Consider the following 22065-nt stretch of genomic DNA (forward strand, 5'->3'; position numbering starts at 1 on the left):
CCCACTTTAGCTTCCTCAGAGGTCAGCTATTCATCTCTGCTAAGTACATCCGGTGTAGAAAGAAAATTCCTTAATCCTATTTTGTGTGCTTGCTTTCATATGCACAGCCACAATTCTCCCACATTGAGCCTAGGCCATACAAGAAAAATCCTTGTTTGCCAGGGCTGCTGTCTCTGCTGTACAGCAGACAGATGTTAACAAGAACTTTGCTGTGGCTGGCTCTTAATTCTTGTGTGCTACAGCAGAGGTACATAAAATTAACATAAATCATTACTTAAAATGCAAAGCAAGAAACTGCATGGATTTGCATGTCTACTAAATGATTTCAGGACTTCAATTACTACCCGAGTTCACAGCCTCTGAGAAATACAGGAATCAAGAATATGATAAAAAATTGGCTGAAGTTATGTGCCTCATCTACTCAAGGAGTTTATTTTACTTTGGTATATTTACTTAAGCCTCCCAGACAAGAACTCCGTCAAAGCTTATCACACCATGGATGTATCTGTCTTGCATTTGGGCTCACGCAAGGCTCACCTGCCCCTCCACAGAACAGTCTTCCTGCAGTCCTAGCACATGCTTACAAAAACTGTTCTCTCTACTTTTAAATGAGGCTTAGCTTCCTGCAAGGAGAAGAAAAGAAGAGGCAGCACCATGACGCTTCCATGCTGTCCATAAGCAACCATTAAGAGGAAAAAACAAACCAACCCACCCAACCCCACCCATGGAGCAAGATATGAGACCACGGGTATTTGCAACCGTACCGCATGGTACTCTGCAGCGCTGCTTTGGTGATTGTGGGGCTAGGCAGGCCTGCCAAGGTCAACTGTTTTCCTTTGGAAAAACTTACCCCTGGTAAAACTGACCGGCCAGAGGGGCTGTTGTAAATAGGAGGCAAGAGATATTTAGGTCACTCAGGAAAAAATGCAAAACCATAGCTCCTAACCCAGCACATTCACAGATTCCAATTTTCACAACTGTCAAGTTGTTGAATGAGAGTTAAACTTGCTTCAATATACTTGTGTTGAAGAGCCTTCACCTGCACCTTCCTTACAAAGGCTTACAGAATTGTGACTGCATTAATACTTGGGCACATTTTTTCCCCTAGATTAAAGGAAAATGTTGCCTTTGATAAAAGAAGGTGAGTTTTCTACACCCGAAAACGAAGTGAAGCAATCCAATCAAAAGTTATTTATCACAGCATCAATCTTTACTGACTAGTGAGTTTTTCAATATACAAGAATAATAGTTCTGGATTGATTTTGTTTCTATGTAGAAGAAACCCCCAACCCCTGCTTTCTTGAATGACATCTTTCATTTCTTCTTGGACAAAGTACTGAAATACAAAATACTATATTAACAATTTCAACAGAATATTTAGTAAAAGGGAGTAAAAAGTTTAATACTTTTTAAAAAAGCAACACCAGAAAGTGCATTAGGAGTAAAATCCAGGTCCATCCAATCATCTAGTCTGCAATATCACTTATTCATTTTCTCCTGTAACAAAGAGATGCACATTTTTCTTGGACTGTATCATTTGAGCTGTGCGATCTATGCCAACCACTGCAGCCAATTTCTGAGCATCATACTTGGAGTAGAGCACAGTACAGGTCCAAGTAGCATCCACTCCATTGTCTGTGGCCTTCATCATATTACAAATCTCACTGTAGAAGTGGGAGTAGGTTGGTAACTCATAGAAAATGAGGTTCCTAATGCCTTTTATCGTATACCTGTAGCAGGAAAAAAACAAAAACAAAAACAAAGTGACTTTGTTGCCCATTTTTACAAAATGTGCATGTTAAAACATCAATCTTACCTCAGTTCTTCCAACTTCCATTAAATTAAACGCACATTAGTTGTAGCTCAACTCTACCAACCCTGTGTCATAGACTGAAGGCTGAACACAGATGGGGAATTTAAGGGGGGGAATATTTAAGACTGCCAGGCAAAATGACTTCCTCTTAAGTACACACCACCACCAGTTTCTGCAGTATTCAGCCTCTTTGGCTTGGATTTTAAGAGAGTGAAGCTTGATCAGACTGACCCTCATGAAACTTTTCATATTTGCCAAAACACCTCCTGCTAATAGAAAAAACTGTTCCATTCGGAACTTCTGAACAGCTCCAGTCAGGACATAGCAGATTCTCCAGGTGGCCTCAGCTTGCTGTATTGCATTATGGAACCGATTACATACCCTTTTACAGAATTTTATGTAATTATTGTGGCACAAATGAACACAAATAAAAGGCATGATGAACCCCATTTTGCAGGCTATATCATCCTGTCCTGACATCAGTGGAGCCTGGCAGTGCTTCCATTCCTGAATAAAGCCCTGTGCATACCAGAGTATTAGAGTCTCTGCAAGGGACTGCTGACAACATGCAAAAATTTTAAAGTCAACTGAAAAGGTCTTACTTCAGTCAAAGAAGTCCTCAGAGAGATCCAACAGATTGAAAAAGCAATATAGCCCATCTATCATTAGGGTCAGACTCTACTTCCAAAACAGCACACATGAAACTCAAAGGAAAACTTGGTCCACAATTCACCTTTTGTAGAAGTGGAAGCGCTCAGTGAACAATAAAAACTGCTTCTCTCCCTTAAGAAAGAACCGTCTTGCTCTGCAGACGCCAGCCTTTTTAGTGTATTCACAAATGTGAGTAAAATTCAGCTCCTCTTTCTTAAAGTAATTTCGAAGACGCACGTAGTCAAAATACGATGGAACATAAATGAGTGTGTGTGACATGATGGCATCGCGGTACTCCGGCAAAACTTTGTCGATGAAAAACTGAAACCTCAGTTAAGAAAACAAATAGGTTTTAACCAGAGTTAACATTTAGCTTTCCAATACTGATATGACCTCAAACAAGAGTATCATCAGATAACAGACTACAGAAGATTTTGGCTACATTTTTCCTTCTCTAACTTCATAGGATTTCTACATGTGTAGAAGATAAAAGGCAAAGGCTTTATCAGTACTACACAGTTATGGCAGAGACTGGTATTCCTTTCCCAGACTTTATTCTTCAGTGCCTTTGGTAAGGAGAAGTTCACTATTCTCCTCCACCTGTGCAGAGCCCAGCCTGCATCTGAAGACTAACGAAGGCATACTTCTGTGGTAAAATCACATTGTGCTTTGCAAACAGTATGCTCAACTAAATCTGCAATTGCAGTCATTAAGGCATAGCAAAATAGTCTGGAACACAGAGTACCTGGTATCTATTACAGAAGTTACATTTTCAGCTTCTAGCCTCCGAAAAACATGAGGAAGCTGGACCACAACGTGGTTAATGGAGCCACTGAGCGGTACGTTGCGGACGGCCACCTGCAAGAAGAAAGTAGGACATTTAGGGAAGCAGCACTTCATAGGCAGCCACACTCCAGCCAGCTTTTGGCTTGTAACTCACATTTCCCAGCAGTGCACAAGGCTGTTTTTAAGAAAGCTCTAATACAAAACTACATTCATGTATACACATACCAGATCTGTTAAATATACATGACCACTGCTTATGCCCTGACTTACATATATTTGAGATGGACAACTAAGGTTTTTACTTTTCCTGTTTCTTTCAAAGTAATAATAGTTAGTGCTTCTTATACAGTAGGAGAGAAAAAAAAAAAAAAGGAAGCAGGCAAACCCTCCATTTAACAACAAAATAAATAAAACAAGATAACTTGTGTGTTTAAAATTAAGAAAACACAAAATCTGATTTCTGACATGAAACAGCTACCCACAAAAGAAAAGGATCAAATAAGCATCGCTGCAAGAAGAGTAGTTCTTCACGCCTTTGGCACAGCATTAGAAATTGTCATGCAGCATCATGGAGATTCAGACTGAAATACTTGGGTAATGGAAATGACTGGCACACAGACAGTCTTTCTGCAACTGAGTTATGGAATTTTTCCATGTGTTGGGTTTTCTGTTCCTCTCCCCCTCCCTTAAGCCAGTATTTAAAAGAAGGCTTTCAGCTCATCTGTGAACTCACCTGCCCCATGTAATTGAAGCAGTGTTTGTTGACGACAGAGTTAATCTGGGGATCCTGAAGAGCGCTGAACAGCAGTGTCTGGCGGTAGTACTTGGACCAGTTACTGAGATTCAGCATTCGCACTCGGGAAAAGTCTACCCCATGGGAATCCAGAGGCAGCAGGTTAATGTGCTTCATCAGGTGCTACACAGAGAGATGGAAACACATCGCTACTGACCGACATCCTTGCACCCAGACTGCAAGAGCCTTAACTGCAGCAAGAAAGTGGGCAGGGACAAGCAAGACAGCACAGAATATAAAACAATAGTGATGTCCCAAGACATGATTGTCTGGAATTTATTGACCACAGCAAGAGTAATTTACTTGATTTCCCACCACAGAACTGAAAGCTACCATCTCTTTAGTCTTCAGTAACAGTAACCTTTGCTTCCAATCTTCTCCCATGGGGCAAGTATAATGGATTTGTTTGTATTATAGTCAATGGTCCCAAGGTTTCTGAGCTAAAAGAAGCCCAAGTGCAGTTCCCATCGTACTGAGGGAGAGTTTGGGTGCAAGTGAAGAAATTCACCTCATTTTGGCCTCACTGAATGATGCTTAGGACTGCCATCACCCCCACTGTACGGCAGGCAGTCACACCCAAAGGAAAAACCAGGAAACAGACTCCAGGCACTCACTCCTTGGATATCATGTAGGCTGACATGCTTTTCCTGGGACTCCCCAGGAAATAATACACCTTCTGGGCTCATTCAAAATGTACAGTAACATCATGCTGTCAGAATGCCTGGCCCAGGTACCTCAAAGGTGTTTCTATGTGGAAAAAACCCCAACCTTTCAATCTTGAAAACTTTTATTAACCAAAAGCATGGATACTACTGCATACTAGCCACAGTCCAAGAGCTCTATTGTCATTACACGTACAGGAAAATCTTCATACTGTTTAACTTCAGACATGACTAACGCTTAGTATCTCTGCAGTCTATCCGTCCAGAGACAAGCACCAGCTCCTATTGCTTTCTGGAGGAACCCAAATTAGGTTGTACAGATTCCTCACACGGCTGCAATCTGACTGAGACACTGGGCAGTCAGACAGCTGGCATATTTTCTCCCAGATGTGATTAAAGGAATCATCATTATCTCATGCTGCAAGATAATTAAAACTGTAAAAAAAAAAAAAAAAATCTCTGATGAAATATGCCACTAAAGCACCAAATACAAAGATTTACAGAGAACAGGTGCTGAACACTACCAAAATCTGTAGAAACAATATTCTTAGTATAAGGAAAATATCAGGGTGGAGGGAGGAAAAGGAACAAGCATACATGTCTGGAATCAAGTCAGTAAAAAATAGCAATGCTGCTCACTGCCAAAACTAAGTTCTGTCAGACTAACAAGACACAGTATGACACAAAAATGAATACATATGGAAAACGCACCAGAACATGTTCCCAGTTCTGCATCAGGTAAATATCTGCTTGATCAATTATGAGAATTTCTATTGATGATAGAAAATCAAAGTCTCTCTTCTTCTCCCCCTCTGCGCCAATAATAGTCCTCATACCCAGGGGAGAGGCAATGATGATATCTGATGAGTAAAATGGTGCATATAGCCTCATACTCTTTTGAAGAATCGCAACCCCTGTCCAACAACAACCAAGAGCATTTTCTTAGTTAACGTTAGTTATCAACCATATTCTTCCAGCAGCCTCTGTAATAGTAACTCCCTACATTTTCTCTCCCATAACAAATACTAACAATTACAGCTGGACGAAACCAATCTGTCTGAAACTCTTCTTTCCCTGAAAAGTGCTTACCCACCCCACCCCCATTTAACAAGCATTTGGCAGATTTTCATGAAGTTCAGCAAACTCTTTCAGCAGTACTTTTTTCCCAGATTTTTCATAGCCTGAACAACATTTTTTAACTGAAACACCTTTTTTGTGATTTTCTGCTAAAAAGGGGGATAAGGGGGCTGAAGAACTTAAGAAAAAAAATTAAAAGCAGAAATTATTAACTACTCCTTTCTCCCTAAATTCTAGACTTTAGTCTCTGCCATTAGGTACTATAGTAACTGTTGCCTTAATCTGTCATGAAAAATTCAGTGTGGACCTCTTGACTATAAACTGCCTTTATTCACAGGGCCACAAGAGTTGCTAATAAAATGCAAAAGGAAAAGGTTCTTCACGTTGCAATGACTGAAAGCATGACCAGTCTTGCACCTTCCCTGGCATTGCTTCTCACACCACATGTTGCGGTGTACATGCTGAACTAGCTTATACATCACCTCTTGTTAAAGAAAGGAAAAGGAAGGAATCAGAGGCGTTTGTTACCTGTGTCATAACTACATGGCAGCATTGCTAGGATCCAGTTTTCTGATCTTAAAAATCCAGGTAGTCAGAACCATATTCAAACTACCCACTACAGTCTGCCCAACAAAGGCGTCTCTTCAAATTCTCTCCGACTCTGTGTGAAGCCAACTATCATGGGCACAGCTGAAGGCACTTGCAGGAATTTCACACAGACAGCAATAGGGACCCCTCCTGCTATCTATTTTAACCCAATCATAAAAATGGAGGAAAAAAAAAGGCACAATTGGTTGAATTTCCAGGAAGAAGATATCACTTGTCACAGCATACACACAGTTTAACAACATCAAGTCTTTTTTCTGTCTAAAGATGTGAAAGGGTGGTTTTAGTAAGGCATAACAAATATGCTTTAAATTAGATCTTTGTGCAGAAGTAACAGGGTGTGAGGCACAGTAAGAAAGAATAATTATTCTGCTTCTATGATTTGCTTCTGCAAGTAACAGCACTGAAAGTTTCTTCAAGCATTTCTCCACACCTCGTAAGCGGATCAAACAGACTGTGGTATGGGAAAGGACTGAAAGGAAAATTATTATGCTACTGAAAGTAAGATGCTCTTAGCCAGAGAGATATTCACTGGGGAAGGAAGAAAGACTGAGTGGGACCTGCTTGCATCCTCCACTGTATCATTAAATTTCTTGGGATGCCAATTTATCTTTCATGGGGCAATAATTTCAAAAGCTTCTGATCTGTCAAGTTAAGTTAGAAAAACTGCCTGCTCATGATGGCAGCTCCAGGAACCAAGCCACTAGCTAATTCTCTGCATACCGAGTTACTAAAACAGCATGAGATTACAATATTATGAAATAGTCTCAAATGTGCTGCTTGTCCAACAGTCCTACTAGCTGGCTACCTCTTTGCTTTCGTGAAAACAATGGGCAGCACAGTAGAAAACTGCTTTGCTCAGTACTGACCTTTAAGTTTGTTCCAACCATTACTGATTACAAGAGACACTGTGAATAGGCTGATTAAACCCAAAAGATTTTTTTTTTTTTTTTAATAACATGAAAGAATTTGCTGCATAACCATGGCTATCCTCTTTAAAATGTGGTGTGGGCAGTCCTGCTACAATAAAGCAATCACTGCATTTTAAGTGATTCTGAACTTGATGTGAAAATCCTTACTTTTGTATTTTCTCTTCAAGTTCTGGTAAGGCAAGAAAGACTTCCAGAAAAATCCAAGTTGCCACTGCAAAACCAGCATGAATACCACAGAGCCTAGAGTCTCACCAGAACTTCCAGCCCTGATAGCTCCTAGACATTTAGGAAGAATTTGTTACTTCTCAGTTCTTTACAAGCTAAAAATCATCTGTTCAGTAGGTCGTTACCAATTCTGAAATGGTCGTCAATGTTGCCAGCAAAGACGGCTTCATAATCTTCAGGTCTTTTCAGGCTGGGGGGCTTCTCTTCTGGGTCAGAGCCAAACTCCCCTTTGAAACGCTTTTTATTACTTACATCTATTTTTCTTTTGTCATTCACTTCAAGAAGACTGACGAAAATATGCACAATTCGCAAAGCACATTCCCTGAAGGGCACTATCATCAGTACCTGCGTAGATCAACAGTTACAACAGAGTAACCCATAAAATATGAACACTCACGTTAACTGTACATTAAGTAATTTTTTTGACTTACATCTGCCCCCACGGGGCATCCCAACAATCAAAGCAAAACAATTCTGACATGCAGCAAGGAGGGAGGATGCACTGGGACACAGTGTGCTCATGAACAGGTACTGGCCAGCAGCTCAGTTTGGTTCCCTATCTCACGCCCAGGGTACCATTACAGGGGAACTGAAAACTAAGCATGTTCTCCTGTTCTCCCTATCCCCCAAGCAAGCAAGAGCTCCCACAATACACAGGGTCAATGGCTGGCTCCTGGAACAGCACTCTGAAATATAAACATCTAACTGGGGAGTCAACACAGAAACAAAAGGCATTTGCCAGACGTGCAGCAAACACTGAAACCCAACTTTGAAATCATTCAACGGGTAGTTGGCACCACCAGTGACAGGCTAGCCCTAGCTGAATCCACCTGGTTATCAACTAGAGGATGCTGTGAATCCAGGGAGTCTTGGTTGGAGGCCCACTCCACCAACTATGACAGGTGGCCTTGACAATGAGACTGGGATTCCCTGACGTCTCCCAGGTACAGAAAGATCCTTCCATGCAGGCAAGTCCTTACAAGTGCCTAAGGACAAAAAAAATTTCTGGGACATCCCACATTGGGTGACAGCCTACACTACCTGCACTAATACTGAAGACTGATGTGGAGGCACCTTTCTGTACCGGTAGATTTAGAAATGGAAGCAGGAAAAGGCGACGTGTCAGTGTGTAGTGATAGGGAGACAAAGAAAAGAAACTCGTAGCTCAGCACAGAAACAGGCTGGCTGACAACCCTACGCTCACTGCTTCTCGCAGCGTATTTGCCCTGGCCATGGCAGACGACTTCCAGGCACGATAAAGGGGATGTGGAAATGCACATGCCCAGGAACATGTCACGTGAGAGAGCAGCAACAGAAGTAGTTCTGGATAAACTACCAGAATGTTTATACAGCCTGGCCGGACAGCCAGGGTGGGGATGGGGGAATCACGGTAACAAAGCTCTCTTACCTTAGGTCTAGTGAGCCCCTGATCCCTGTAGTCATCATTGTCAGTCCCTGGCTTTTGGTCTCTTCGTTTGGCATTGTTGCTGAGCACCTGGGCATTTGCCTTCAGAACATGGTTCAAGGCATGCAAGCAGTAAGCATGCCGGATTTCTTCTCCATTTGTTAAAGCATTTCTTTCCGGATAGAACAAATCCCGGTATGTATTCATGATACAGAAGAGCTCTCTTTGTAACGGAGTAAAACAGGGATCGCTTGGTTTGTTGACTGAGGACAGAAATTGTTTATTCACTTTTGGCCAAGTGGATTCTAAAGGCTTGTGAAGATAAAGCTGTTTCACATCAACTTCTTTGTCTACTTTCAAAGTTTTATGTTTCTCCAAAGTTGAAGAAAAAGTTAGTTGGCCCAACCTTGGCCACTGAAAAAAAACCAAAACCAAAGAGGAGTCAGATCTACCAAACTTAGTACACTTAAAAGCACATCACCACAGCTGGCAGTTTAATCAAGCTCATGAAATTTCAGAAATTATCTTTTCATAATACAAGTTGAAACCTTTTTTTCAATATGCAATTTCTTTTAGAATCTGCCAGGGTAAACAACAATAAACTTGAGCTCAGTAGATCTGGATGTATTTTGCAGTGATGTGTCTAGAACTGTCCTCATTTTACAGATGAGAAAACCAAGGAAGAGGAAGGATGTCATTTCTGCCTAACCTATCCAGCAAATCAGTGGCACAAACCAGGGACAAGATGAGAACCCTGGAGTCCAACTACACTTATAGATCAGCCGCACTAAGGTATGTACTTTGTTTAAAAATGAAAACAAAAACCCATCAGGAACTAAACCCAGAAGTTGTGAATCAGTTACTAAATGCAATCTTGTTGGGAGTCTGTCTAATTTCGAGGGCAAAAGCTATCGGTGTAGTAGGGGAAAATTCTAAACATTAAGCCTTCTGCCATGCAAGTTGTCCCTATCTATCTCCGTCAAGTAGCTACACCAAGTTAAGCAAAGATACATCAATGCATTGCTTCAGGTGGTACTGGTATTTTTGGCCACCATATTACAAAAAGGAAAAAAATAAAATAAAATTTTAAAACTCACAGCTTTCTCTCTGACTGACTAACCATTGGATATCTTCCAATGAATGTCACTCAGCATATGGCTGACCAGAATGCTAGGCAACTCTCCAAAACAAAATCAGATGTGAAAAAGTTAAGAAGCAAAGGTTTGTCTAAAAATGAGTATTTTGAAAACCAATATTCTCCCTCAAGCAATGAGGTAGTTTTCTGGTACTGTAATTCACCTGTTATTTCCAGTATTAACAATCTAAGTATTAAATTCCCCTTTACCAGCCTGTAAGTGTGTACAGAGATACAGCCATCTTGAAGCAAGAACATGAAAGTGCATAACAAGTACTTTTAAGACTGTACATGGTCACCTCACAAGTTCAGCTGCAGAGCACATGCCTGGCATAGTGCTGTTACCACTCAGAAACCAGCCCTGTTTCTACCTGGTGTCAAGAGTACTAAACCTGTGGGTCCGGGACAAACTCTAAAGCTATGTTTTTCACATGTGTCACCATATGCCCACATGAGAGCAAACTGTAGATTTCAACTCTCGCTCAGCACTAAGTGACGAAAACACTTCGGCAACAACACAGTGACAAAATCTTGACAATTCCACTCCCAACAGCTAATAACAATTATGAATCTACTTCACTCGTATAAAAAAAGAATTATTTTAATCCAGGCATCTTTAGGATCTCTGGATGGCTACAGAACACTGTTACCTTGCTTTGACTTGAACTTTTAGGAAGTGTAGACATTTTTTCTACTTCTTTTTCTTCAAGTTCTTTATCCATGTGCTGTTTAAATGGATCTATTTATAACAACAACAACAAAAATATCCTGAGAAGTATTGTAGCTAATACAGGAAGCAAGTTTCAGAAAGGATTTGCAAATGAGACAAACAGTTTCCATGCTGGCCAACACCACAGTTAAAACTAGTTATTTCAAAGCAGTTAGAGATGAGAGAAAGGACGTCAAATTCTCTCTACAAGAACGGAGAGAACAGATTTGACAGATTGCTTTCAAAAAAAAAAAAAAAAGAGAGAAAGAAGCACTTATGGAAGTACTAGAACTTTCAGTCACAAAACAAATGTTGGACAGGAAAGCAATATGTAGTAGAAAACATTGTGGCAATTTTCTGCCTTAAGGTCTGGCACATCCGCCCCTTGCAGGTAAAATAGGCTGTCAATAGTAAAGACCCAAGTGAACTTACCGCCCTTCTTAATTTATAAACAATTTTGCCCAGGGCTTTGCATCTTTGGCCATTGATATGAATACAGTTTGTGATAAAGCAGAGTAAGATTAGGCGGGTTTTGGGGAAGGGAGGCAAAAATTGCCTGAAGTGAACAAAAGTCTGATTTATCTAATCAGCATTTCTTTTTGCAAAGAAAAGGAGAGGCAAGGAACTGTAAAATCATATTATATTCAAAGACACTGGCATGCACAAAGTCACATGCAAAGCTCCAAGCCCCGTATCCTGCTTGCAGCACAGCAGCGCTCACTGCATAAAGAAAACTAATTAGAGACCACTAGTGCTTGCCAACGGATATCTAGCTCACATACAAGTTATCCAGGCAAAAGTCAAGACATTCGCTAATCATGACACTGTTGAGAAAATCTTCCCAGCAACGCAAATGAATAGAATATCATTTAATTGTAATACAGGCTCTCTCTTTAGCTGAGTTTTACTGATTCCAGCATTTGTCAGATAAGGTAGAGGGAATAATGTGAAGCATTTTCAGGAATTCTAGTGACCTCAGGACCAGAGTAGAAATTCATCCCCCTTCCTGCTATCTTAAGTGACTTATTTTCTGTGATAGGTTATAAAGCCACTTCCAAGCTACAGGAACCCACTGAAAAGTAGTGCATCTTTTATAGGTTGAACAAAGCTGTTAGGATACTTAGCATGCAGTTGGAGAGCTACGGTTCTCATTAAAATGCGATGCCAACAGCCTAAGTAATATTCTCATGGTAACAAGAACGAGCTGTTTTTTCTATCACATGGCCCTTTGATGCTTCCATACATTTCATGTATCAGCTAGGCTGCCTCCCAGATCTAATGTCAGCTGCTGCTCCAAGATGACAAGCCAGCATCACTATGGATGCTACAAACGTATTTCTCTCTCTCAAACTATGCCATCTGATATTAAAACCACAGAGCACGAAAACCGAATAGAAGCTCTGCAAGTGCCAATGTGTGGCATATCACTGAATGATCACATACCCGTGCACACAGTTATTTGTAGTACACATGGTGGGATGACTCCAACACTGGAGCTCAGATTGCACCCATCAGCGCACTGCAGCATTGAGATTCTGGGCTACACCCTTAAAAGATACCACACAGATGCTCCACTGATGCCTCACGCCCTCCCGATCCTGGTGCAGTCGGGCTCCTCTGCATAACCTTCAAAATTCAGAGAGCCCTGAGCATTTGTCTAAATTACTGTGGCTGCCCCAAGCTTCCCAGAATCTCACCTCTAACTCCACTGAGTTGTGAAGGATGCCCTCACAGGTCAGCTTTGTGATTATCTCCTGTGCTGTCTGTGCCAAGAATATCTTCCATAGTCAAGCGCAGGCTTGCAGGGCCCTTCACATTACACTAGCTTTTTAAACTACTCTTAAAGCAACAGAACAAGATAACACCCTCCACACACATTTCTAGTTCCCGATATTTCAAGCTTTATCAGTCATAACAGAAACTACACACGAATCCCAGTCCACAGGGGCTACAGAAAACAAATGGTTCAGCTAGACATCTGCATTAGCATTAAGCGTCCCTTATGGACCCAGATCATATGTGGGCAATACAATGAATAACGTAGTGGAAGAACTCAGAAGCTATACAGCATATCATTAGGGTGTTTGATCATTTACACATTTACAGATACTCCTCTAGAGACAGATCACTAAACACAAACATACTGTGTTTTACCTTCTGAAAAAACTTGTGAAGAATTGCTGTCTCTCTTATCTGCATTGCAATCTTCACTCTCCTCTTCCATGAAATTGGTTTCCAAGCTAAATTCAGATTCGTGTTTCACATCAGTAAACTCCTCAATTACTCCATGACTTGGGTCACAAGAGGTATCTGCGCCATCAGCCTGCTCCTGCCCAAGCGTCTGCTCTGCTGTGTCTGTAGCTGTGAATTGTCAGAGAGAGAAATGGGTTATATTCTCTCAGAAAAGTTAGTGTCTATAGCTACCTCTTGCTAGCTAGGTTGTCCCTTTGAGTTACCAATTTTTTTTCTCCCAATACTCTATCCAAAAAGATAGAAGTGGGCCTTCTATTCTACAGTAAAGACGACATTTGGCTAGCATGCCAAATGTTATGCAATACACAACACAGGTTATTTCTTTAATTTTCTCTGGGGAAATACATTTGGGGAATATAAGTTTTAGTTTCCAAAGACCCCAAATAACTGAAAATAATAAAAAGTTGACTTCTCTCTCCCAGAATTTCTTTGCAGACTTCATGAATGAAGATGCCTTGTCATAAAGGAGGAGGTTTCCTTCCAATTTACATATTCTTTCCTCTGCTACAAGGCAAACCTTTCCCTCCTCTCGGTGGCAGCAGCCAAGCCAGATGCTGTGCGAGAGAACAGCTTGCGTCTCCCATGAGTGGGTGAGAACCCCTGGTATGCTGCTCCATGTGGATTTCCTCTGTGCTGCCGCACAAACAACATCTGAGGAAGAAGCAGTGGGCTGTCTGCCGGAAAATGAGCACAGCTTCCCTCTCCCCTGCTAAATCCTTCAGCAGCTGCTGCTCCCACCCACGCAGAGGCAATGGAGCAACAGAGTCTCCAAGCCAGAAGAGCACCCAGCCAACAAGCCAGTCAACACCAGGATCCTGGCTAAAAACATACGTTATTCAAACTTTCTAACTGAAACAACATTTACCAAAGCATGGGAAAAGACAGACTACCTTTTTCCTGCTCTGGTATATCATTCTTATCTTCTCCACCTCCATCTGCTTCTCCAGTCTCCTGGGACCCTTCACTGTCCACTTCTGCCTCACTTTCCCCAGCTTCTTCTGATTCACTTTCATCTTCCTCACTCTCAGACTCAGGAGAGGTCTTCAGGGTAGCCAGGAGCTTATGATATACAGAGACCTGTTCCACTTCAGTTTCTGAATCGCTTTCTGTGCTCGATTTATCAGAATTCTCAGACTGGAAGGGAAAATGCAAGTGTAACAGCAACAACAGTAACACTCTACTAGGCAGCAGGCAAATACCCTCACCTCTAGTTCCAATGTTATGTTTTCCCTCTCCCGTCCTACCCTTATGCAGATGCAATGGTATTTTTCAAAAATTGCCGTTTTACGCAGTTATGCTGGATACCTCCATTTGGATTTTGAAATCATCTTGGTAGACTTAGGCCAAAGTGCCTCATTATGCACTGATTTGACTTAGAGCACTGCAAAATTTGCTTCTTTCAGTCTCAGGTGAGTGAGTACACTTGATGTCCACAGACAAGGCATTTAGTGAACTGGCACTGGATTTTCCTAAGAAAACCCAACACAGAGCAAAAATTGCAGAAGGGCACACACACAAGGGACAGAACACACTGAAAATGCTTCTGGCTCTCGGGAAGGTAAGTGAAATAGCCATCAGTTGACAATAGACCACTGGGGAGTCAGTCAGGTTTGGCTCTGCTGTAAAGCTCTAAGCTTCAAACAAACCAGACTCAGAGCCAGTTCTGTCCCAGGCTCGCACAAGCCAATGACAGCCTGCCAGGTTATAGGCAAAATTATAGTGAAACCAGGAGTATATGCACAGCACCATTTACTCCTTTCTTAGTTCCTTTTGGCCCCAAAAGGAAAAAAATCAGTAAATACGATATTAATGCACAAAATTGCTAAAGGAAACAAATGAACCAGAATAATTATTTTTTCCACACTGAAACTTTGAAGTCTTTTATTAATCTGATGATAAAAGGAAGTCACCAAATCCCGACTGAAAGAGAAGTAAAGCACTGGCATTCTGAAGAAGAGAAATGAGCATTAATATATTCCTTCATTCAACAGAGAACAAAACATCTCCTAACTCGTGCAACACTAAGTTTATTAACATTATTAAAACAACTTAAAGCACAATTTACTTTTCACTGTGACTAAGTAATATGCAAAAAACCCATGAACAGCTATGGTGTTGCCTGCTGCTTCTGCCCTCTCATAGTATTACAGTTTTGAGTTAGACACTGTAGAGAACAATTCAGAGCCACACAAAAATCTCGTTCATTTTTTTCTCTTAAACACAGGTTTTCTAAAGGGAACAACTTAATCAGCCTGCATAACTTGGTAACATGAAATGGTAAGTGTTTCACTTCACTGAACTACACAAAGACGAAAGTAAGGAAGAAATAAAAATATATTACCAGTTCACAGATTTGAGTTGCTTCTGGTCTTCCAGAAACCCTGAAAAGAAAGCACTGAAATATCTTACTCTGTCAATCTTGCTATACACAGGATGAAAGAGATGAGGGGGAGAAGGAACTGATGAGTTACACAAGTCTTAGAGAAGTTAAAAGAAAGCTTAAATCCAACGCATCACACAATTTTCCCTAAGAAAACAGACTTGGCACTTACCCTGAGAGCTCACCCTCTCAGGAGATGCTACACTCTGTATGTGAAGCCTAAATGCTCAAGCGTTGTAACTGATCAAGAAGTGAAATGTTTTAAAGTAGAATCTGGCTTTAATCAGAAGACGAGGTGTTAAAAGGAATCTAAGAAAGCTAACGACAAGGGTAGTTTGTACAACAAAGTTAGCCAGAGCGAGAGCCTACCTCTAGCAGGAAATATTGATCTGTGAAGCAGGAAAAAGACAGATACTACAGGAAAAACAGCATTAATTAACCAGCGTTGGGACTGCAGTTCTGCAAACGAGACACTGTACAAGCTGGGCTTAAACTAACCTCAACTCCTTCAAAAAGATGCAGAGCCTTGAGCGGGACGGAGTGTCACTGCACAGGGGAGGCACCGGACACCGCTCCCCGGCAGGCCGGGACTCTGCCTTCCACCCCAAGCCACACACGCCGGGGAGGCGAGGGGTGTCCCGGGATACACACAAATAACAGACCTTAACGCTATCTGCCTTGCTACTAAGGGCACATAACGTTAAAACTGAACAGGTGACCCGACAGTGTCTTCCTCGCAGGCTTCTAAGACTTTACAGCAGCACCAAACGACACAGCATCTGGACTAAGCCGCTCATGCCTCGCAAGTTTACGTGGGGGTCCAAAAGTACGGCGCCCTTTTTGACAGAGGGGCGTCCCGCCGGGAAAGCCACGGTTCTTGTCACAAGAGACCTTCTGCGCTGTATCTCCGCAGCCTTTGCCAGATCAGAAAGGGCCGTGGAGTAACAGGGGGAAAGCTGGAGCCCCGGGAAGCCAAGGGACCGGCCCGGTCTCCAAGCTGGACCCTATCTCCGCTCTCCCGCTTCTCACGGCAGCCTCCGCGCTGCACAAAAAGACCTGCCGACGTTTGTTGCAAGCAAATCTGAGCCCAGGCTCCCCGCCTTCCCGTCTTCTTTCGACATTTCGAGCTCGGGAGCGGCAGCGCAAGGTGCCGATGCGGCTCCCCTCCTCCCCTCAGGAGCCCAGGGAAGGCATGAGCGGCAGCAGCCGCTGCCCAGGCCCGCCCCGGGCTGAGCGGGGCTACTCGGGCCCGGAGCCCCGGGGCAGCCGATCCCGCGCCGGGGGCCGCGGCCCCCGCGGCCGCCCGGCGCAGTCCCCGGCGGAACGGAGCGGCCCGGCGCGGGCTGGCTCACCCAAGGGGAAGGGGAAGGCCGGCCGAGGGGATCGGGGCTCCCGCTCGGGGCCTCCCGCACGCTGCGCCCGGCGGATCCCGGGGCGGGTGGCCGCTCGGAGCCCGCCCGCCCCGGCACTCACTTGTCATAGAAAGGGTGCTCCTCCCCGAACTCCCGCAGGTGCTTCTTCTGCTTCTTGCTCAGGCTGCGCAGCAGTTCCCGCCCGCCCCGCCGCTTCCCCATGCCGGCTCCGGCGCCCATCCACCCACGTGGGGCGCCCCGCCGCGCTTTACGGCACGCTGCCGTACGGCAGGCCGGGCGGCGCGCCGCGGCGGTACCCGCGTCTCCCCGGCGACGCCGGGGCGGGTGTCGCGCCTTCCGCCGTTGGTTTGAGCGGCGCCCGGGGAAGGCGGGGCCGCGGGCCGGGTCCCGCTGCGCCGCCGGCCAGCGGGTGGCGGAGGAGGTGGAAGCGTCCCGCGGCGGGCGGTTATGGCTGCGAGCCTCGCCAGGGAGGTCAAACTGCCGGCAGGGGCTGTTTGTCCCGGATTGCTTTCGAAAGCCACGGCGCCCCGAGAACGCGCGCCGTGACCGGGAGCTTCGAGTTGGCCGTGGGGCGCTTCCGCCGCCGTCACAGTGGCGTGGCCGTCGTGATGGCCGGAAGCGGCAGGGGGGCGGACTGGCCGCCGGCCGCCGTCCCGCTCCCGCCGGCGGCCGGGGCCGAGGTCGCTCTTGCGGGGCCCGAGGGCAGCGCCGGGCACGGTTCACGCTCCCCGGGGCTTTCCGTCGATCCCCGCCAGCCGAAGGGGCGGGCGCTACGGCCCCGGGGGGGCGGGAAGCGAAGCGCAGGCTGCGGCCGGGGCGGGGGGGGGAGGCGGCAAAGCCCGGCGGGTTCCCTCCCCGCGCTGCGCCCGCCGGAGCATCGGGAGCGTCGCGGTTTTGCCGCCTGCGCCGGGGGACGGGATCAGGCGAGCGCAGGGCCTCCGCACAAGCTCCCGTTTCTGCTCTGGAAACGGTCGTAAGAGGAAGCTCCGAACTTGATTCTCATGAAGAACATTTTTCTCGTTCTCGCAGCATTACAGGTTAACGCAGTGTTACCTCTGATCTCCACTAGATACAGAACCAGTCATAACCTAAATGCAGTCTAACCTCCCTAAGAGACCGATCCTCTGCACGCGACGGGGATCGCCGCAGACAGCGCATTCGTGCAGACACCGCTTGAGTTATGGCATCTTCCTGAACTGACCTGTGGTCTGCGGTGCTTTGCTGAAAGCTACACGTTCTCTGGGAAAACCTCTACCACAAGGCTAGAGGAGAAGGAGGAAGAGGCCCAACAGAAGTCCTGAATGTTCAGACTGCTTTAATCTAAAAGGTAAAATCAAAAGCTCCAAATGAAATCACACTGAATTCTGGACCTTCCAACACCTTTCTGCTGAATCCTACTGAACGCTGCTCTAAGGGTGAAGCTTAAGGCTTTAGCTTGTTCAGAGATACACAATTGCCCAGAAACCACCTTACATTACGTCAACTAAGAAACTAAATTCAAACTCAATTCTTTGCTTTAAAGTTTCTTACATTCCTTATATCCCCGTGTTTCTGCAGGACCTCCTCTGATCCTCAGTACGGAGGGGCTGCACACAGGGTTGCAATGCAGGACTCTGCAGGCTACGGCTGCTCGCCCTCCTGTAAAGTATGCACAATAGATTCCAGTTTGTCTCCTGGAGAAGATACCAGAACTAAGTGAAAGGAAGGTAATTACAAACAGGATGGAGGCATGGAATATTTTGGGGGTGTCCTAGTTTCAGCTGGGATAGAGTTAACTGTTTTCCTAGTAGCTGGTACGGTGCTATGTTTTGAGTTCAGTATGTGAAGAATGTTGATAACACTGATGTTTTCAGTTGCTGCTAGTAGTGTTTAGACTAATGTCAAGGATTTTTCAGCTTCTCATGCCCAGCCATCGAGAAAGCTGGAGGGGCACAAGAAGTTGGCACAGGACACAGCCAGGGCAGCTGACCCAAACTGGCCAACAGGGTATTCCATACCATATGACATCCCATCTAGTATAGGAACTGGGGGGTGGGGGCGGGGAATCACCGCTCAGGGTCTAGCAGGGTGTCGATCGGCAGGTGGTGAGCAATTGCACTGCGCATCATTTGTACATTCCAATCCTTTTATTATTGCTGTTGTCATTTTATTAGTGTTATCATTATCATTATTAGTTTCTTCTTTTCTGTTCTATTAAACTGTTCTTATCTCAACCCGTGGGTTTTGCTTCTTTTTCCCGATTTTCTCCCCCATCCCTGGGTGGGGGGGAGTGAGTGAGCGGCTGCGTGGTGCTTAGTTGCTGGCTGGGGTTAAACCACGACAGGGGGGAAGATGGTTTAGCAGCTGGTGACTGTAGCTTCCAGGTAGTCTGTCTTGACTTGAGGGCATCCATGCATTTGGCTGAAGCAAGCAAGCACGTTAATTGCATTTCAGTTGCACACAAGCCTCCGTGAGTTACTCCTGCACGTTGCTAATACCACTGCCTGCCCGTTGCCTAAAACCAGTAAAGTTGGCCAACTTTACAGATTAACCCTTCTGGTGTGGAGGAAGTTGTCTTAATCCCAATCATTCTACTAATCCGGTTTACCGAGTACCCCGCAGCAGATGTACGTGAGCAGTAGTCAGATGTGGCCCAGCAGTAGAAATTTCCTTGGTAGGCTCCGTCAAAGCCAACACATTGTGTAACAACACTGACTGAAAAAAAACATTTCCAACTATCAGGATTTTTTGTGGAGTTGGCAGCCATGCTCTGTAAGAGGAAGAATACTGCCAATCAACCCTACCTCTGTCAGAAGTGTGAAAAAGGAGGTTTATTTGTATGTTGCAATAATTGTTCCTTACTGACTTCTACAATTTGGCATTGGGAGACAGCAGGAAGAACCGGAGCCTTTGTTCAGAGCTGAACCATGAGGGCTCGGGAGCTTTTTGGGGACTGAGCTTGGGCACAACTGCTAAGGTAGTGAACAGCAGGAAGCCTGTGCATTCATCTATGTGTTAAAACAAAAAGGGGAAATTACAGGAACTTGGTGGTAGAGGTGGTAAGGATATAGCTTGGATTCAAGTGTTGTTTGTGCATGCTTTCAAAAATTCTGGCTATGATAATATCACACTACTTAGTTGAGTTTCGTTCTGCTTTGTAATGTTGCCTTATGAATTAAAAATGCGTTAACCTTGTTCTTTTGTGATGCTCTGAATGCCAGCACTTGCTTCTGTGATCATTTATTCATGCTTCCTTTGACAATAACGGGGATGGTTTTCTACCAGTTTACAAAACTTGGGCCTGTAGCTTACCATCTACTGTCGGGTGGGAAGAACGCCGCGCAGGGGGCACAGGCAGGGCTCCCTCAGGTCAGCGGGCCCGAGCCCACTGCCGTGAGCCCGGTCCCTCTGGTCAGCGGTGAGGCTGTACGCCTCAGCAGCGGGAGCGCCTCAGCAGCGGGAGCGCAGGGAAGCCGGGCTCAGACCCCGGGTGCCGACACCCTTTCAGGGCCCCGTCCCTTTCCTTGCAGCAGAGGGCCGGCGGGTGGGTGGGCGCAGAGCCCGCCGGGCGCTCTCGAAGTCACCCCCGCAGCTGGGAGCGGCTCTCCCCGCTGCCGGTGATGGCGGGGGGAGCGTCCACCGCCCACCCTGGGCCGCCCCGGGGCTTGACAGCCTGAACAAGTGTTGGGGAAAGGGAAACGAGGCGGGGAGTGCTGAACTGGAGGCTCCCTCCACAGCCTTTCCACAACGCGGTTTAAAATTCTTAAACCAAGTTGCTAGCTGAGCTTGCGCTGCTGAAGAATTGAAGTCACATTAACTTGCACTGGAGCTTCTAGTTGCTAGGGATAACGTATGGCCAGCAGTGTTCTTTTTACAGATTTCCTGTGCACTAGCGTCTTTGATTCCAGCAATAATATTGGAAAGAAAACCAAGGCAAAAAGCTTGGACTGTTTGTAATCTGTTCTGCTGACCCAGTTCTGTCAGCAGCCAGGATTAAACCCCGTCAGCAGAAGTCTGCTGCTGCTACCTGTGTATCTTCAGCACTTTATCTGCGTGACATGTTCCAGAGACACATGGTTTGTAAAAGCTGCTTCATTTATTTTAGAGAACTCTGCTAATCTGAACATAACAGATTCCTCGTTCCTAGCGTGCTGCCTTCATTCTTTTGTCTCCTTTCATTTACCAGTGCAGCAACTCACTTTTATGCTTTTCATCCCCGCTTTTCTACTGCTTTTGCCTTTTCCCTTGTGAGATGCCATTTTTTCATTTTAGTGTATATTTTTAATTGGAGTAAATGTATTGATCACACTCTTTTCCTATCCAAAAGCAAAAATGGAGAGCTAAACTTTAAATAATTTTTGCCACAAGTTGCTTAGGCAGTGTAAGCTACACCATGGACTGCAGCATATAGCTTACAAAGTTGAATGCTCATTTATTTACTATATGCTGTTTTTGTGGCATATAATAAAAAGAAAGATACATAACTTAGGATTACTGGCTTGAAGCAATGTGAAGGGTAAGAAAGGAGTTCATTTCTTCCTTCATCCCAGTCTACCCTTGCTCCTTCTATACATCACTCCTTTCCTGGTTAGCAGCTGGCCTTGATGTGCTATTTGCATAAATGTAGAGAATAACAAGAAAATAAACACCAGTGAAAATAAAAAAGCAGAGCCAGACCAAATATAGTGTTTGGGAGCTGCTGACTTAAAATATAAAATGAAATTTTTATCACAAAAAACCCCCAAAACTTTCTACTTACAGGCTACTTAACAAAACCGAAAGTTTTCAGCACAAGAACTGAGTGCCTCTGGAGCTGGCCATTTCAGCAGGCCAGTTCAGTTGCAGGACTTTCAGGATGTGGCATGAGTTTTTGGTGAAAGAACGATAATGATGCTATTATCCTCTAAAGGGTAACACAATCACCCTTTGAAGCTAATTGGAGGTGGTATGCTGACCTACTGAAAGAGCAGGGCATGGCCGTATGTAAGGGAACGGATTTGTAGAACTTCCTTATCCCTCTTTCTCTAGCATTAATGATCAAGAAGTTATTCAGGCAAGTATTTTTTACTTACGTATGCAAGTTACTTGTTTATTCTTAAGCAAAACTAATTTAGCTAAGAACAGAACTGCTGGGTGCTTTTGAATTAAACAGCTATTCTCAAATAGCTGTATTTAGGCTAATATTCTTATTTTGCTAATGAAAACTAAGTTTAGAAACTGCTTTGCCACTGCCTTTTTTTTTTTTCCCCAGCATGAGCTGTATTTTGAGTGATGGTGTTGAGAATC

General features: G+C 44.5%; 2 protein-coding genes across 6 annotated transcripts; one reads left to right on the forward strand and one right to left on the reverse strand.

Moving 5' to 3' along the window:
- Nucleotides 1-1188: 1188 nt before the first annotated feature.
- UTP25 (UTP25 small subunit processor component) lies at nt 1189-17019 on the reverse strand. Its single transcript, XM_030036211.2, has 12 exons — nt 16901-17019; nt 15389-15428; nt 13938-14181; nt 12949-13155; nt 10736-10824; nt 8954-9364; nt 7671-7890; nt 5417-5619; nt 3984-4166; nt 3210-3322; nt 2547-2792; nt 1189-1730 (listed from the first exon to the last, which is right to left on the reverse strand). Exons 1-12 carry the CDS (start codon nt 17017-17019, stop codon nt 1484-1486), a joined length of 2322 nt encoding a protein of 773 aa, XP_029892071.2. The 3' UTR covers nt 1189-1483.
- Nucleotides 17000-22051, forward strand: LOC115350512 (translation initiation factor IF-2-like). 5 transcript variants are annotated; one of them, XM_041128197.1, is made up of 4 exons: nt 17000-18127; nt 18358-18506; nt 20657-20855; nt 21541-22051. In XM_041128197.1, exon 1 carries the CDS (start codon nt 17000-17002, stop codon nt 17840-17842), a length of 843 nt encoding a protein of 280 aa, XP_040984131.1. In that variant the 3' UTR covers nt 17843-18127; nt 18358-18506; nt 20657-20855; nt 21541-22051. The 5 variants fall into 5 exon arrangements, with proteins under 5 accessions (XP_040984131.1, XP_040984130.1, XP_040984132.1 ...); XM_041128196.1 differs by lacking the exons at nt 20657-20855; nt 21541-22051 and adding an exon at nt 19124-19974 and having other exon boundaries at nt 18358-18547; XM_041128198.1 differs by lacking the exons at nt 20657-20855; nt 21541-22051 and having other exon boundaries at nt 17000-17674; nt 17759-18127; nt 18358-18618.
- The last annotated feature ends 14 nt before the right edge of the window (nt 22052-22065 follow it).

Source organism: Aquila chrysaetos, chromosome 13 (assembly GCF_900496995.4).
Source record: "Aquila chrysaetos chrysaetos chromosome 13, bAquChr1.4, whole genome shotgun sequence".
NCBI lineage: Eukaryota > Metazoa > Chordata > Aves > Accipitriformes > Accipitridae > Aquila > Aquila chrysaetos.